This window comes from Myotis myotis, unplaced genomic scaffold (assembly GCF_014108235.1).
Source record: "Myotis myotis isolate mMyoMyo1 unplaced genomic scaffold, mMyoMyo1.p scaffold_m19_p_17, whole genome shotgun sequence".
Classification (NCBI taxonomy): domain Eukaryota; kingdom Metazoa; phylum Chordata; class Mammalia; order Chiroptera; family Vespertilionidae; genus Myotis; species Myotis myotis.
Window position 1 is genome coordinate 32,135,670 of NW_023416321.1, and position 17,245 is coordinate 32,152,914.

At 42.5% G+C, this 17,245-nt stretch overlaps 2 protein-coding genes and 1 long non-coding RNA gene across 11 annotated transcripts in view; 1 reads left to right on the forward strand and 2 right to left on the reverse strand.

Annotated features, from left to right (window-relative positions):
- Positions 1-53: 53 nt before the first annotated feature.
- Positions 54-13,689, forward strand: LOC118671833. Its single transcript, XR_004972885.1, has 3 exons — positions 54-298; positions 11,281-11,386; positions 11,852-13,689. It is a non-coding gene; the product is annotated as an uncharacterized LOC118671833 (long non-coding RNA).
- Positions 8,214-15,320, reverse strand: RSKR (ribosomal protein S6 kinase related). Of its 2 annotated transcripts, XM_036340717.1 has the most exons (12): positions 15,010-15,320; positions 14,392-14,631; positions 14,211-14,294; positions 14,009-14,077; positions 12,180-12,249; positions 11,848-11,952; positions 11,622-11,662; positions 11,345-11,372; positions 11,142-11,231; positions 10,966-11,054; positions 10,729-10,839; positions 8,214-10,226 (listed from the first exon to the last, which is right to left on the reverse strand). In XM_036340717.1, exons 1-12 carry the CDS (start codon positions 15,064-15,066, stop codon positions 10,005-10,007), a joined length of 1,206 nt encoding a protein of 401 aa, XP_036196610.1. In that variant the 5' UTR covers positions 15,067-15,320; the 3' UTR covers positions 8,214-10,004. The 2 variants fall into 2 exon arrangements, with proteins under 2 accessions (XP_036196610.1, XP_036196609.1); XM_036340716.1 differs by lacking the exon at positions 14,392-14,631.
- A 150-nt stretch (positions 15,321-15,470) lies between these two features.
- The window catches only part of KIAA0100 (KIAA0100 ortholog), a 29,911-nt gene continuing 28,136 nt past the window's right edge, over positions 15,471-17,245 (reverse strand). For 6 of the 8 annotated variants that reach the window (XM_036340704.1, XM_036340707.1, XM_036340708.1 and 3 more), the window contains 3 exons: positions 17,103-17,204; positions 16,695-16,829; positions 15,471-16,272 (listed from right to left, as the gene is read on the reverse strand). In XM_036340704.1, coding sequence (XP_036196597.1) covers positions 16,090-16,272; positions 16,695-16,829; positions 17,103-17,204 — 420 coding nt within the window. In that variant the 3' untranslated portion in view covers positions 15,471-16,089. Of the gene's footprint in view, positions 16,273-16,374; positions 16,830-17,102; positions 17,205-17,245 lie in introns of all 8 variants that reach the window. The other 2 variants (XR_004972883.1, XM_036340706.1) reach the window with 2 other exon arrangements.

Here is a 17,245-nt window from a genome sequence, read left to right on the forward strand (position 1 = left end):
GGGCGGTGGAAGGAGGGCGGGGCCAGCGCAGGCCACGCCCCTCCCGGCCCAGGGTTGCGCGCGTTCTCTGGGCGGACTCCTCACCGCAGACGCGGACGGGAGGGTCGGACGCGCGCCCACCTGAGGCCAGTTCGCAGCCTCACCTCGGGGACGGTATGTAGGTAGCTGGAAAGTCAAGGAGCCCATCCCTTCGGCCGCCAGCGGGCCACCCTCTCACCCCGTCAGTAAAGTTGGTTTCCCTCAGTTACCTCAGCCTCAGCCGGGACCAGAAAACCGGCCTGGAGTCTTGAAAGGAAAGGTGAGTGGAGCGTTTTTTACTTCGGCTGAGACGTAACCCGCGCAGTAATTTCGTCGCTTCAAATGTCTAGTGTTTTCGTGGGACTCACCTCAGGGCCTGCGGCGAGTTGATTGGAACAATAGTTAACATGTATTGAACATTTACTATGTACCTGGCACTGTTACAGTTGCTTTACACATAAATGTAATGCTTTACACATAAATGTTTACAGCACCTACTTTATTGATCCGTATGAGTATTAAAGGACTCCTTTAATACTCATACGGATCAATAAAGTAGGTGCTGTAAACATCCCCGCTTTACAGATGAAGGAACTGAGTCATAGCCACGCCCCGCGGGTGGTAAATGGCAGTCAATATTCCAGCCCACAACTACCAGCTACATTGCCTGCCCGCTGGGTGGGAAATGCAGCCTAGCTATTGAAGGTAGAATTGAGTTTGGGGAACAGTTAAAGGTAAGTATCTATAATAATAAAAGTGCAATATGCTAATTAGACCAGACAGCGGGATGTCCTTACCCACTACCTTCCAGATGAAGTCGGGACTGCAAGGGCCCAGCCCCTGGCAGGAATTTCGTGCAAGGGGTCTCTAGTTTAGAGATAATAGTTGATGATAAAGTACTTTCCTTTGACCACTTACAGCACCTAATTTACACTCTGAAGTCTGAATGAATTTGGAAAAGGCAGTATGTAATCCAAAGAGGAGGAACTATGATGTTAGGAGCTGCAGGGCCCACAAGGGATGTGTTCCCTTAGAACTGTGCTGTCCAGGACGGTAGCAACTAGCCACATGTGGCTACTGAACACTTCAAGTGTGACCAACCCAAATTAAGATGTTATAGGCATAAAGGAAAAAGAAAAGAAAAATATATTATAGGCATAAAAATACAAACTATGTTTCAAAGACTTTATTTTTTTTTTTTTAAATATATTTTATTGATTTTTTTACAGAGAGGAAGGGAGAGAGATAGAGAGTTAGAAACATCGATGAGAGAGAAACATCCATCAGCTGCCTCCCGCACATCTCCTACTGGGGATGTGCCCGCAACCCAGGTACATGCCCTTGACCGGAATCGAACCTGGGACCCTTCAGTCCGCAGGCTGATGCTCTATCCACTGAGCCAAACCAGTTTCGGCTCAAAGACTTTATATTAAAAAAGAATGTAAAATATTTTTTAAATATTGATTATATGTTGAAATATTGTAGCTATATTGGTTTAAATAAAATACATTAAAATTAATTTCACCTGCCCTAACTGGTTTGGCTCAGTAGATAGAACGTCGGCCTTCGGACTCAAGGGTCGCAGGTTCGATTCCGGTCAAGGGCATGTACCTTGGTTGCAGGAACATCCCCAGTGGGGAGTGTGTAGGAGGCAGCTGATCGATGTTTCTAACTCTCTATCCCTCTCCCTTCCTCTCTGTAAAAAAAATCAATAAAATATATTTTAAAAAAATTAATTTCACCTGTTTCTTTTTACCTTTTTCGTGTAGCTACTAGCAAATTTAAAATTACTAATGCGACTTACATTTCTATTGGACAGCACTGCTCTAGAAACATAATAGCCCCCGACTGCATGGCGAACCTTTTGAGCTCGGCGTGTCAGCATTTTGAAAAACCCTAACTTAACTCTGGTGCCGTGTCACATATAGAATTTTTTTTTTAATATATTTTATTGATTTTTTACAGAGAGGAAGGGAGAGAGATAGAGAGTTAGAAACATCGATGAGAGAGGAACATCGATCAGCTGCCTCCTGCACATCTCCTACTGGGGATGTGCCCGCAACCCAGGTACATGCCCTTGACCGGAATCGAACCTGGGACCTTTCAGTCCGCAGGCCGACGCTCTATCCACTGAGCCAAACTGGTTCCGGCAGAAATTTTTTTTATATTTGCAACCATAGTAAAACAAAGATTTATATTTTTGATATTTATTTTATATATTTAAATGCCATTTAACAAAGAAAAATCAACCAAAAAAATGAGTTCGCATGTCACCTCTGACATGCGTATCATAGGTTTGCCATCACTGCACTAGAATTAACAGTTGCTTGAATGGAAAACTGGGAGAAAGAACGTTAGAGCACCAACTTAAGTCTGTGATTTCCCAAGACTCAGCAGAAGGAATCCCAAGGTATATTGGTATGTACTTCTGGTTTAAAAAGAGTCAACAGCCCTAGCTGGTTGCTCAGTGGTTAGAGCGTCAGCCCAGGGACTCATGGGTCTCAGGTTTGATTCTGGGTAAGAGCACATATACCTCAGTTGCAGGCTCAATTGCTGGCCCTGGTCAGGGTGCGGGAGGCAACCAATCAATGTGTGTCTTCCACATTGATATTTCTCTCTCTCCTGCACCCTTGCACTCTCTAAAAAAAAAAAAAAAAATCAATGGACCCTGCCAGTGTGGTTCAGTGGTTGAGCATTGACCCATGAACCAAGAGGTCATCAGTTTGATTCCTGGTCAGGGCACATGCCCGGGTTTTGGGATTGATCCCCAATAGGGGGCACGTGGGAGGCAACTGATCAGTATTTCTATCTCTCTATCCACCTTCCTTCCTCTCTAAAATTATCTATAATAATAAAAGCACAGTATGCTAATTAGACCAGATATTCTTCCAGATGACCTTCTGGACAAAGCTGGGGCTGCAAGGGAAGCCGGAGTCCTGGGTGCCTGGACCGCCAGAGGGAAGCCGGTGCCAGCAGCCAGGAAAAGGAAGACCTACTCTTGCACAAATTTTGTGCATCGGGCCTCTAGTATATATATAAAAGCTTAATATGCAAAGTGTCCCCTCAAGAGTTCAACCGGGAGTTCAATCGCTCACTATGACGTGTGCTGACTACCAGGGGGTGGTGTGGAATGAAAGAAGGCCCTGGTCAGCAGCCGGCAGCTGGGGAAGGGAGGCCCCGGCTGACAGCCAGCAGCCGCTAGGGACCCTACCCATGCATGAATTTCGTGCACTGGGCCTCTATAATAAAAGTGTAATATGATAATTAGACCAGATGTCCTTCTGGACGAGGCAGCCGCCACTGGCGGCTGCAAGGGAGGGATCCAGGCAGCCGCAGCTGCAAAGGCCTACTCTTGCACAAATTTTGTGCATTGGGCCTCTAGTCAATAATAATAAATATTTAAAATTATTTTTTTAAATGCGTGAATAGGAATGCTTAACCCTTGTTGTAGTTGGTATGTCTGATGCCAGGTGTACAGTCAAAAGGATATGGTGTTTCCAGCAGCAAATTAAGGATATGGAGGGGTAGATGTGAGAAGGAAAATACCATTGTAAATAGGTAACATAAACAGAATTCATTTCTTGGTGTATAATAATTTTTTTTAATTTGATGTTTTTTAAATTATAAAAATAGATACTTGTTACAGCAAATGAAACAATAAAATGCAAGGATGTATTTAAAGGCAAAGCTCCCCTGCCCGAAGTAACCAAAGTGTGTACACTTTTATAAACATATATGCACACGTGTGTGTTTCATTTACATACACATACATTTTTTAAAAATATTTTTTTATTGATTTCAGAGAGAAAGGGAGAGGGAGAAAGAGATAGAAACATCAACAATGAGAGAGAATCATTGATCAGCTGCCTCCTGCATGCCCCATACTGGGGATTGAGCCCACAACCTGGGCATGTGCCCTGACTGGGAATCGAACCACGACCTTCTGGTTCATAGGTTGATGCTCAAACCACTCAGACACACCAGCTGGGCGACACACACACATTTATTTTATCCACAAAATTAACTGATATGCAGACTGGGGTCTCTGGGATTGAGAGCTAGTGCCTTTCTATTTTTTCTGTTCTCTTTCCACTTGCATTACTCCTCTCTTCCTTCCATTCTTTTTCATGTTCTCTCTCTCTCTCTCTCACACACACACACACACATACACACAAGGTTGGGAAAGAAGGCATTGAGTTCTTTACAAAAATTTGACATAATTTCTTACACTTATGCATTTCTTTATCAATGTCTTGTATAGAGCCTCTAAGTCAACTGATATAGATCTGATTGACTTGTCACTTCATATTCCTTGCCCTTAAAAAAACACGTTCTTTTCTGATTTGTAAGAGTTCTCTGTTATAGACATTATATATATATATATATATATATATATATATATATATATATATATATATAAATCTTTATTGATTTCAGAGAGGAAGGGAGAGAGATAGAAACATCAGTGATAACAAAGAATCATTGCTCTGCTGCCTCAGGGATCAAGCCTGCAACTCGGGTATATGCCCTGACCAGGAATGGAAATGTGATTTCCTGATTCATAGGTCAGTGCTCAACCACTGAGCCACTGTGGCCGGGCTGTGTTATAGACATTAACTGTCATCACATTGTATTTTTTAAGATCTATTTTTTTGTCCACTGGCTTTATTAACTTTTTAAAATATTTTTATTGATTTTTAGAAAGAGAGGAAGGGAGAGGGATAGAGATAGAAACATCAATGAGAGAAAAACATCAACATCAGTCAGCTACCTTCTGCACAGCCCTTGCTGGGGATTGAGCCCGCAACCTGGACCTGTGCCCTGACAAGGAATCAAATCAGTGACCTCTTGGTTCCTGGGTTGATGCTCAATGCTGAGCCACACCAGCTAGGCTGTCCATTGGCTTTATTAATGCAATCTTGAGCCATACAAAGATCAAACTTATGTGGTCAGGAAGTTTTTCCTTTCAGAGCATCTGGATTTCTTGAGTGATTCATTCATCAACTTTTTAAGTAAATGTTTTCCGTTTTCTTTTATAGTGTTTTCATTTTCTTTCTTGGTTTAGGTATCTCCTCCAGTCCCTGAATGTAGGTCTAGTCTCCCAAATGTTCTTCTGAGATTCTTAATGTTTTGATGTTCACATTTAAAGCCTTAATGTATTTGGAATTAAGTTTTGTAGGGACCCAACTATTTAAAAACAATTGTACTTCTTTAAATTTTAGGATTAGAGATTGCTTATTTTGTAAAAATCCAATTCCATAACCCAAATCAGCAATTAAGAAATATCCACCAGGCAGTTCTTCTGAGTGAACTCAAGGATGAAACCATCCTTGAGTTACTACTGTTATGATGGAGTACTGAACAAAGGAGGCAATGTGACAATTCTATAAACCAACAAAACTCAGAGAGAGGCTAGTGAAATCTGAAATAATAACATGTTCTCAGAATATAAGCAAAACCAACCTGTAGGAAAGAAGGTATTTTTTGTTTTTAAATCATTCTTGATTAATCTATTAGAACTCTCTATAGCGGCTGTACTAATTTGCTAGGGCTGCCATAACAAAGTACCAAAGACTGGGTGGCTTAAACAACAGAAATTTATTTTTTCATAATTCCAGAAGCTAAAAGTCTGAGATCAAGGTGTCAGCAGGGTTGGTTTCTTCTGAGGCTTCTCTCGTTGGCTTGTAGATGTCTGTCTCCTAGTATTTTTATATGGGCTTCCCTCTGTGTGTCTGTGTCCTAATTTCCCCTTCTTTATAAGGACACCCATCATATTGGATTAGGGCTCACCATATGACCTCATTTTAACTTAATTACATCTTTAAAGACCCTATCTCCAAATGCAATCACATTCTTAAGTACTGGGGATTAGGACTTCAGCATGTGAGTTGAGGGAGAGACATAATACAGCACATTCAAGAGGTTAATAATACAATGAGTATTATTTTATTTCATTAATTTAATTTTTTTTAAAGCTTTGACAAGGTTTTTACATTGAAAACTACTTTAAGAAGTAACCAAAGAGCCTCAGCTGGGTGGCTCAGTTGGTTGGAGCATTGACCTATACACCAAAATGTTTTCTGGTTTGACTCCTAGTCAGGGTACATACCTAGGTTTTGGGTTCCATCCCCGGTTGGGGTGTGTAAGGTAGACAACTGATCAATGTTGCTCTCTCTCCCCCTTCCTCTCTCTCTAAAATCAATAAAGCATATCCTCAAATGAGGATTAAAAAAAAGAGGTAACCAAGGAATTGAGATTACCAGTTTTTAAAATCAATGAACAGGTAAACAAATGAACAGTTCAATATATGATAAAGTAACTTAGTTTAAAGGTGAGAAACTGAGTAGAGCTACAAAGACACTTTTCTAGAACAGGAATATAAGGATTGGTGTTGAGGCTAATCTTAAATTCTTTAAAAAAAAAAAAAAAAAAAAGGCAGAAGGGAACTCTGGCTGGCTGGCTCAATTGGTTGCAGTGTTGTCCTGTACACCAAAAAGGCTGCTCATTCAATCCCCAGTCAGGGCATGTACGACAGGCAACCAATCAATGTTTCTCTCTCTCTCCCTCTCTCAAAATCAATAAAAAACAAGCATATCCTCAGGTGAGAATTTTTTTTTAAAAAAGAAGCGAGTACAGGGTAAAATATCCATATTTACAGGTGTATCTGTTTTCTTCTAGGTAATGAAAAATCAAAGCATAGCGTTAAACTTAAAAGATCATTTCAGGTTGTATATTTTTAAAAATTTAAGTGAATTTAATATAAATAAATAAAGGTATTACATTTATAGGTCAGTGATTCTGAATGATAGGAGAGGGTGATGGAAAGAATGTCTTCCGGGGATGAACATATCAAAACTAGGGCGCATGGCACAATGCTCTTTTCAAATTATACTGTCTGAAACTTTGATTTTCTGTCATCCCCTCCACACTACCCTGAAAATCACTGTTGTAGTGCACCATCGATTGAAAAGAGTATGATAATAATATCCTTACTTGGTAAGAAATTATTCAAACTACACTTACATAATCATAGTCTTTAAGCAATCTAATATGACCTAGGAAAGGGACCTAGTGACATTATGTTAACCATGTCCTAAAGACTTTAACCCAATATACTTCATGACCAGAGAAGCTATATAATGTTGGGTGACCTGAACATTAATTAACACTGGGCCAGACACATAGTTTCATAAAATAATCTGCCCTTTGAAAAAGCATCACAGATATCTGAAACCCATCCCCCACAATTAAGAACCAGTGGCTAGCCCAGCCGGAGTGGCTCAGTTGGGTGAGTGCCGTCCTGTGCACCAAAAGATTGCTAGTTCATTCAATGTTTCTCTCTCACATCGATATTTCTGTTCCTTTCTCTTTCTCTCTCTCTCTCTCTCTCTCTTTCTCTCTCTCTCTCTCTCTCCCTCCCTCCCTCTCTCTCTCTCTCTCAGCATGTCCTTGGATGAGGATTTAAAAAAAAAACCCAAAACTAGTGGCTATAAACCAGTCATTTCATACATAGGAAACTAAAATCCAGAGAGGTTACAATGACTTCTGTAAAGACACCAAGATAGTATTGGTGGATCCAGGAACCAGGTCTAAATTCCAATACTGTTAACTACTATTTTAGAAATCATTATTTCTATTTCTAGTATTCAGGGGTTGTTGTTTTTTAATACGTTTTTATTGATTTTAAAGAGAGGAAGGGAGAGGGAGAGAAATAGAAACATCATCAATCGGCTGCCTACTGCATGCCCCCTACTGGGGAGTGAGGCCACAACCCAAGTATGTGCCCTGACCAGGAATGGAACTGATGACCTCTTGGTGCATGGTATGACACTTAATCCACTGAGCCACACTCGCCGGGCAGTATTCATGGTTTTTATCCAATGTACAGTCTGGTCACTGCAACTTAAATGTAAATAAAAGCTTAAAAAGCTCAGCCAGCCCAGTTGGCATGACTCAGTGGTTGAACATCAACCTATGAACTAGAAGGTCATGGTTCGATTCCCAGTCAGGACATATGCCAGAGTTGTGGGCTTGATCCCCAGTGTGGGGCATGCAGGAGGCAGTGATCAACAATTCTCTCTCATAATTGATGTTTCTATCTCTTTCTCCCTCCCCCTTCCTCTCTGAAATCAATAATAAATGTTTTTTAAAAGCTAAAAAGTATCTAAGAGAAATAAATGAAATAATAAAAAAGATTAGATACATTCTTTTATTTATTTATATGCCAACCTCATTCCCAAAGGGCTTACAAAGATGCAGATAATATAGTAAGATAAAAATATTAAAACATAGGAAAATAAAGGAAACCAAGAATGTGGCTAGCTTACAATATACATAACATGAAGTCCTAAACACTTGCTGGATGGAAGCAGCCACCAATTGGCTCTAAGTAGTTTAGCATCAATATGAAGAGAAAAATACAGTCAGTAGAATATTTAGCTTCTTTAAGGTAAAACCAAACAGCAATGCAGGAAAAGCACAACTGGATTCAGAGAAAATTTATCCCATGCATCTTTAAAAAGAACATTATGAATATAGTCATAAATACCCTTTACAGTTTCTATAGCAATTAACTTTCATAGGGATTTGATACGAATTGCCAAAGTGCAACCCAGAAAAAGCAATTCTAAAGAGGCCGATAAAATACTAGCAATGTACAGGGAAAATCTGGCATAATCCAGGGACAGAATTAAAAGAAGTACACAGGATACCTGCCAGACTTTTTGGTTCGGAAAAAGAGATCAGATATAATTGAAGAATAATAAAAATAAAGCTTTAGAGAAGTTAAAGAAAAATTTAAAGAATAAAGGCCAGAAATGTATACAAATTTAAGGTCCAGATGACTTTTCTCACTAAGGGAAAAGGTTCTTAAATTTTAAGGTTGAGCCCTAGCCGGTTGGGCTCAGTAGATAAGAGCATCAGCCTGAGGACTGAAGGATCATGTGTTCGATCGCCTGGGTTGGGGGCTGGATCCCGGCCCTGGTCTGGACACATGCGGGAGGCAGCCAATCGATGTTTCTCTCCCTCTGTGTTTCACCCCTCCCTACCACTCTCTAAAAATCAATGGAAAAATATCCTCAGGTGAGGATTAACAAGAATAAAAAATTTTAAGGTTGATGTCATGCCTCTTAATCCCTTGGTTTGCCCATTAGAACTGAATCCTGGGATGTGTAGGACAATGATCGATATAAGAATCCTAATGTCTTTCAAAGGGGTTTTGATTTGGAAGAAATTTGTAAAACTATTTCAATTACCCCTCAAGACATTTACCCGACCCATGTTTCAGTCCCTATTTATTCTCTTCCTCACATTTGGCTGTTACAATTTACTTAAAATTTTTTTAAAAAATTTATTACAGACTGGCTTTGGCCCCCAGAATCATATGCTTTAGGTGTATACCTGGGTTGAAATGCCAGCTTTTGAGACCTCTGAAAAATATTCATACTGCTTCTAACAAGCCTGTTAAACACATAAATAGCACCTTGGAAAATCATCAAGTGTTATTATTGCTCAAAGAAAGAAACGTGATTCAAAAACAAGGAGGGGGGGAAAGTGAAATAAGCCTCTGGCTAAAAGCTTCAGGGTATGAGCACTAAAGAAATAAAGCAGAGGAAAAAGTCAACACTTTGATCTGAGATGTTGAATTGAGAGGTGTGTTGTATAATAGGGGAAGAGCTAGGTCAGTCGTGGCTGCCAAGAACAGAATGCCCAAGATTTAAACTCAGGTACAATGCCTAGAACAGCAGTCGCCAACTGGTGGTCCACGGACCACTGGTGGTCCATGAGGTCTGAAAGGTTGGCGACCACTGGCCTAGAACAAGCATGTCACACTCACGGCCCAGCCACGTTTGACATGTTTGGCCTAGAAGAACAATAAGAGGCTACAAAGTAAAAACAAAACTGGATCATCGAGGTGGTCATACTGAGTTGGCAATGGAGGAGATGCTCAGGTTTCCAGATGGGCCCCAGTTTATAGTAGAGGGGGCTCAAGCAAGTCCAGGGTAGACCAGATAGGACTCCAGGTTACAGTCAAAGTCCTTGAACAGCATGGACTCTGATGGACTAGGCTGGGTAGCTTGAGTCTCCATGACAAAGTTCACTGGCTGTTTCTGTAGGAGCTCTGGGTCAAAGGCCACACCCCGAAAGAAAGGGTGGACCTGGAATCGATGCAAATGATGTAGACGCTGGAGGGGATTCTGGCATAAGAGCTGAAGGGAAACAGAGCAACAAGGAATAGGGACCGGGATGGGAAAGGGGCTGTTAACAGAGAAGCTGGAAAGGGAAAAAGAAGTTCATGGAAAATAAAAAGAAAAAGAAAAAATAAAAGAAGTTCATGGAGCTGTGGAGGGCAGAAAAAAGAACCCTAAAGAGGAAAGGACTTGTAAAAGAGGGAGATAGGCTAATTTGGGGGCAAACGCAGGAATAAAGGAGCTGTATTGGTAAGAAAGCAGCACTGGCCCACTCTCTCAGAAGTGACCTGTATGTTATGGATGGCTAGGATATTTGGAGGACCAGGAACTCAGGAATGAAATTTTAAATGCTAGTTAGAGGGCAAGTGGTGACACATAGTACTTGATGAAGTTGAAGTTGGCCATCTGCCACCACCTCCCCCCCAAATAATCACAGGAATAGGGAAATACCACTTCAATCATAGGGAAAGGAGTGAATAGTTAGTTTGGTAATGAAAAAGGAAAGTGTGCTCATCCTTACCTCATGGAGTAGAAGTGAGAGCCCCTGGTTAAGAGAAGCTGGGATCTCAGAGTCAAAGTGGGTCACACTTGCCAGCATGGTCACATGATCTCTCTCTGCAGCCACTGGGAACTAAGTTGAGGGGTGGGAGGGTGTCATTTCTTAGTAAGAAAAAGGCAAGGTTTCCTAAGGTCTTCCTTCTTCCCACCACAAGACAAAACTCCTCTTTTCTCCCCAGCATCACTACCATTCTCTCACCTCTCCAGTTGCCAGAGAGAAAAGCAAAACACCCAGGGACCACCAATCAGCCGCATGGTTGTAAGGCCCTCCTCTCAGGACCTCTGGGGCTACAGATTTGAAAGATACTTGTCATTGACATCTGTTGCCTATCCTCTTGCCCAATTCTTACCCACCTGCTTTGGCCTTTTTCTTACCCATGTATTGAAGAGTGCCACAAATAGTATAGGCTCGAGCTCCTTGGGGCAGGTGGCGGGAAAGACCAAAATCTGTCAGTTTCAGATGACCTATATAAAAGATAATGCAACAGCACCACTCTGTTCCATCCCTCATCAGCCCTGGCGCATTCCCAAACTTGAAGTACCTCGCATTCCGGGGCTAGGAAAAGAAAAGGATTTACCTCGTTTATCCAGGAGGATATTCTCCATCTGAAAAATCACAGGTGAGAAAGTATTATTCATCTTACTCATTTCAACCCTCTTTCATCGTGTATACCCCCCAGCTGAAGAAGATGCCCCACTCAACATTCAGGTCTATACATGGAAGGTCCTTGCCCAAATCTTTAGCACCCACGAGGGTCCCAAGGTGAGTTGTTCTCAGCTCCCCCATGCCTTCTTGGACCTGTGGAACTTACTAAGGCACCTCCTCAGACAAAGAAAAAAAGCACTTAACTCTACCTTCACATCCCGATGGATGATGCCCAAGTCATGGAGATAGCCTGTGGATGACAGCAAGCAGGGGGTGTGCTGAAGCACTCCTGTCCTTTCCAGTTTCCCTGGTAGTCCCACCCCATCCCTATCCCTGTTCTTTAATCTCTAGCATTAATATGGATTCTTTTTTTTTTTTTGGCCCCCATTCGATTAATTCTTCCCTCATTTCCATTACCACTCCCGTTTCACTTACACAGCACCAGGATCAGTTCAGCAGCAAAGAGGCGGATGGAAGCCTCAGTAAAGCAGCCAACAGCAGACCACAAGGAGTACAGATCTGTGCTACAGTAGCTGCACACTGCAAAGTACCAAAAGTCAAGGCATTATCTGAGGGCTACTGTGCCGGGCTCAAGGCATTATAGGCCTCCTGCCCAACCTGGTGCCACATGCTATATGTTCCCTCTCCAGGAGAGAAGTGCTGTGAGAAAGGGAACAGAACAAAGGCAGAACAAGCCAAAGGGATGGGTAATCTCAGGTGGGGAGAACGGTAGAGGGACCTTGGGAATGAGTAGAGAGACCACTCACTAATGAAGAGGTGCCGTTTTCCCTGCCAGCTGTCTCCCAAACCGTGTACAAAAGGATGGTCAATCTGTCGCTAGGGACAAAGTAAACAGGAAATTAGGGAAGAACAGGATAACTGAAGATCAAGGCAACCAAGAAGTCAATGTCTGCCTGGTAATCCAGGAACCAGCATAATATTAAGAAACACACTGGGACATGCTGGAGAGATTTCCCTGGCACCACAGGCTGAGGTGACACCTAAGATGAGGCTGAGCTCGCCCAGGAGGGGCAGCAATGCTGGAGGAAGCTGCTGCACCTGCGTAGGGGGAGGCCCCTACCCAGCACAAGGAGGAGGAGGAGGATTGAGAGGGAGGTAGGGAGGAGAAAGATTTTACTATGCATTTTACTGTATGCCAACAGAAGTTGGGGATAAAGGTAACTGTGTCGGCAAATCTTGGTGACAACACAACAAATGCTTCTTCAGAAAAAACTAGTCCCTCTAAAGACACCGTGCGGTGTCTCAGAAACCCATGATAGCAGTAACATGGTAAAGAAGAAGGTGGCATCTGAGCTCCCCCAGGATGTGCCAGGTACAGCGTACAGTGTGTCAATGCCTCTAATGGGGGGAATGCGTCCCCTTTTGTAGTAAAAGCTGAATGTCACCTAAAACTTTAAAGTATATGTTCATTCATCCTGCTTGCTCACATAAGTGCCATCCCTGACTGCTAAATTGTCACCTAACATTTGTCAAACTCATCATAATCTTCATTTTAAAGTTTGTTTAGTTGTTTTTGTCTAATAGACTTATTTGTGTATTTTATCGCCAAACCATGTTAGCAGATATTTTAGTTTTAAGTACTTACATACTCAGTGCTGAATGATTTGACATTCCAATTCTGTATATGCTAACAGATTAATTGTATGTTTGCATGTGCTCGTGTAGTTTTTCTTTAACATTTCAAATCATAATAGAAAACCATTGTCATAAAATTTTTTGCAAGATATATTTGACATAAAATTTTAAGTTAATCAGTAATTCATTTTAAGCTTCTTAAAATATAAGCAAAACAATAAACACTGATGATTCCACTAAAAATCAAGAATTATAGTTAATAACCTTGATGGAAATCCTAAATTTTTTTTCTACATATTATAAAAATATTACATAATCTTTTCTCCTTCCAGTGCCTTTATTTTAGTTTTTCTGGTAGGAATGTAGGGATATCTTATTCTGGTTTGAACTTGCAGTTCCCTGGTGACTAAGGATGTTAAGCACCTTTTCGTGTGTATGTATGTGTATATATATACATACATATATACAGGTCACTTGGATGTCTGCTTTTGTGAAGTGCCTGTGAGCTCCTTTCTTCATTTTCTAGTAAGTGGTTTCTTTTTTGTGGTTGTTTCATGGGTGAGGGTAAATCCAGTCCCTCTACTCCATCTTGACTGGAAGCATTAATTCCTACATTGATTTCTTTTTAAGTGTTAACCCAATCTCATATTCCTAGAATAAATACAACTTGGTTGTGATCTATTTTCATTCTTATGTATTGCTTATTATTTTGTTTATAATTTTTATATCTACTTTCATGAGTGAGATTGGCTTATAGTTTTCCTTCTCTGATAATGTCCATGCCAGGCTTATATTGGCTTCAGAAAATGAGTGGGAACCAGTTCCCAACCACGAACAAAAAAAGGACTTAGACTAACTCTGCTGATAGCTACTTTTCCCAGGATCTACTCGGTTGAAGCCAAGGGAAGGGCAGAACCAGGAAAACCAGGACAGTTGGACAAGAGAGGTGTTTTCTCCACCTTAGTTCTTCCTAGGATCCTTCCCAGGGCCCTGTGCGTACCTGGATGCTAACCTCCTCTTTGCACTGCCTTAGGATGTCCTTCTGGAGGACCTTGACCTTGGGCACCACCTATAAAAGGATAGAAATGATGACTCCTAGAGGGGAATAGTGCTATTGAATTGTTTATTCCTCCTAATCTTTCTGGAACCAAAACTGGAGGCAGGGACTAGAAAATAATGTGGAAGGATATCTAGGTCCCTACCTTCACTGCAAATATTGCTTTCTGGCCACAGTCTAGCACCTTGAAGACAGTTCCAAAGGAGCCTTTAGCCACAAGGCCTAAAACCTGTACAGAAAAATGGAGAACAGGGAAATTGAGACTCTGGTTATTTCTAAATTTCTCACCAAGACTGAGACCCCTTCCAGTGATTCCATTGACCTACCTTTAGCTGCTGATGCTCCCTAAGGGGCCTAATGGGAAACTCCGGCAGAAAGAGGTTGATGAACTGAGGCACTGGCCACTCAGACAGAGGCTTCTCTACTAGCAGTGAAGCTGGCTCCTGATGCTGGCACAGATGCCCCCGCAGTCCCCACAGTTCTTCCAGGCCTGACCTGGTGGTCCCCACACCTGACCAGAGGCTCTTCCAGCCTCGGACCCAGGGGCCCTGGATGTTGCTACCCTGCTGAGAACCAAGGGAGCCACTCTAAACCTTCTGCCACTCAGGCATTACAGGTTCTGCCCATCTCAGCAGGTGCTCTCTCTAATTTCAACCCGAGAGATATATTTTTGAGACTAGGCAAAATCGCCACTACTACTATTGCTTTGGACCAAGAAAGGTCTAGATTTCCTGACTATAATTCACATCCTCTAGGAAAGCAGTATTTGGACATTTTCCCCATGAGGCATCAAAGATTCAGCCTGCACCTCCCAATATGGAGGTATACTTTCACAGTATAGCCTCCCAACCCCCACAGTGGGCATCACTAACATGCTCCACATCAGCCTCAAGCCCAGGTTTCCTTCACCTCCCCTAAACAGGCTGCCAGAGCCCACAGCCTACCTTATTAGAAAGAGCCACCTGGGCATGTTGCCCCTGCCGACAGTACACTGTTCCCATTCCCAGCCTCTGCCTCTTCCTCCTTTGACTAAATCTGCTGTCCCAGTTACATAAGCAGTTCCTCCCCCCAATGCTACATTACACATGAGCCCTGCCTCTTACTTGCTGTTCATAACTAGAGATGCAAGTGATGCAAGCAAACCTCACCTTTATCCCCAAATCCTATCATCCTTGGTTAAGAAGAGGTTTATAACCAGAACTAAAATGTGCAGAGAACTATCAGTATAGGGCCAGTATCACACCAGAGCTGGGATGGGAAATATCTGTGATACATTATTAGGCAGGAGGGAAGAAGCCAACCTCTCATAAGAGTGGCAGCTAGAGATGTGTCTTAGGTTGATGGGGAGGGAAGGATACATACAGGTTGAACCCATGCACTCAACACACACATAAAAAAAACAGCATCAAATTTAAAATATATTTTTTCTCTTTAAATCATTTTCTTACCATTCTCCAGGGCATTCCCCAGGGGGACCTATGGCCAGCCCTGGCTCCTGTCATCTCCCCAAGTGAGCCTGGCACAAATTGGGGGAGGGGCTGATTCCCCCCATAACACGAATACCTTTTATACAAGGCAGTGGAATGAGGGACAAATCAGCCCTCTGCCCCCCAACTTTCTGACACAGGGGGAGAGCAGTTACACTTAGAGAAATATATATATATATTTATATATGTCTATTTATAAAAATTTATCACACTTGATCAGAACTGTCCCCCACCCTTTCAGCTGACCCCAACGGAACCAGATCCTAGTCCTGGGGCCATTCCCTGGGTCTTGTTCTCTTGATGCCTCTCTGGCCCTCAGCCTGCTGATCAGTGTGAGGTAGAACTCAGCATTATTATCCACCATACTCTGCAGAGAACAGGTCAGCTGCTAAAGAGTAGTGCCTTTCTCTGCAGTACCCTGTGGGCTCCTACCCCAACAAGTCCTGGTGGATAAAGGGAAGTGCCTCCCACCCCACAAGTCCCTGGGGCCTGAGCCAGAGTCAGATCCTGTATTGCAGCCATTCTTGAATTGCCGGATCACTTGCGCCTGCCAAAAATGGACTTCTTGCCAGGGTTCTTGTTGCCCGCACTTAAACCGATGAGGAGCCGCGCTTTCTCCTCTTCTTCCTGCTGTTGCATGTTGAGGTCTGATTTAGTCTCTAGCTTTCCCCGGACCTCTGACCCTGTTGCAGGCTTCAGCCTTAGCTTCTCTTTGATTACCTGATAGGTCAGAGAGGAGTAAAAGGGAAGGTAAATATTAGTGGGACAGACAAAATAAGTCACAGTGAATCAATTCAATCAAGATTTATTAAATTTACACACAGGCACAATGGATGGAGTCCTTCAAATCCTAAAATGATCTCTGCTTTCAAGAAGCTTACAGTCTAATTAGAGCCATTCTAAACCTGAGTTTGTGTCAGCCCTCAGTTTCCTAAAAAATCAATAGTTAACATATGAAACCATAAACATTCAATTTAATCATCTGAACAAAGTCATGGAGAGAGCAGGGATAAAGTTGCTCACTTATCCACCTGTCCCATCCCAAGGCTGTCGTTAATACACACTACAATGAAACGCTCCTGAGCAAAGGATCTGCTTTCCAGATCCTGCTAACCAAACAGCCATGAACTCTGCCGGGATACCTGGGCAACCAGGGCTTTGCGGCTGTCCCTTTTGACAGCCATGGCAAAGTCTAGCCATGTCCATGTGTTGTTGTGGTACTCCAGACAGGGCAGCACCAGGTTAAGGTCACCCCAGTCCACACTGTTCTTCTCACCCTGCAAGAGAAGAATGGGGAGGGAAGAGAAAGAGGAAGAGAAGAACATATCATATGCCACTTTCAGTCCAAGCCAGTACTTGAGTCCAAGTCTAGTACCTTCCCATATAGCAGCAAACTACAGATAACGGATTTCCCCTTATCTCAGTCTGACAATGGGCCATCACCCATGGCCCAACTTCACAAGCTAGACTATTTCCCTGTCTTTAATCTATGATGATCTTATCTGGTTCCCTTCCCACCCTGTTCTAGAAAGTGCTGGGGAGGAGCAGACCTTGTAGCTGACGCACAGTGGGACCTGTGGAATCTTTATATAGATGAAGGAGTTGTTCATGGCAGCTCGTTCTTTCATCTTGTCAATATCATCCACAGGGTGCTAGGAAAGGCAAGAAAGGAGCATGAGCCCCTGAAACCATC

Excerpts from the sequence above, each read along its gene's own strand:
- RSKR (XM_036340717.1), bottom strand. The coding sequence starts at position 15,066 with ATGGGAACAGTGTACTGTCGGCAGGGGCAACATGCCCAGGTGGCTCTT. Across the intron at positions 14,078-14,210 it reads AAGCAATATTTGCAGTGAAG|GTGGTGCCCAAGGTCAAGGT; the intron begins GTAGGGACCTAG and ends ATCCTTTTATAG. Across the intron at positions 11,232-11,344 it reads TATCCTCCTGGATAAACGAG|GTCATCTGAAACTGACAGAT; the intron begins GTAAATCCTTTT and ends TCTTTTATATAG.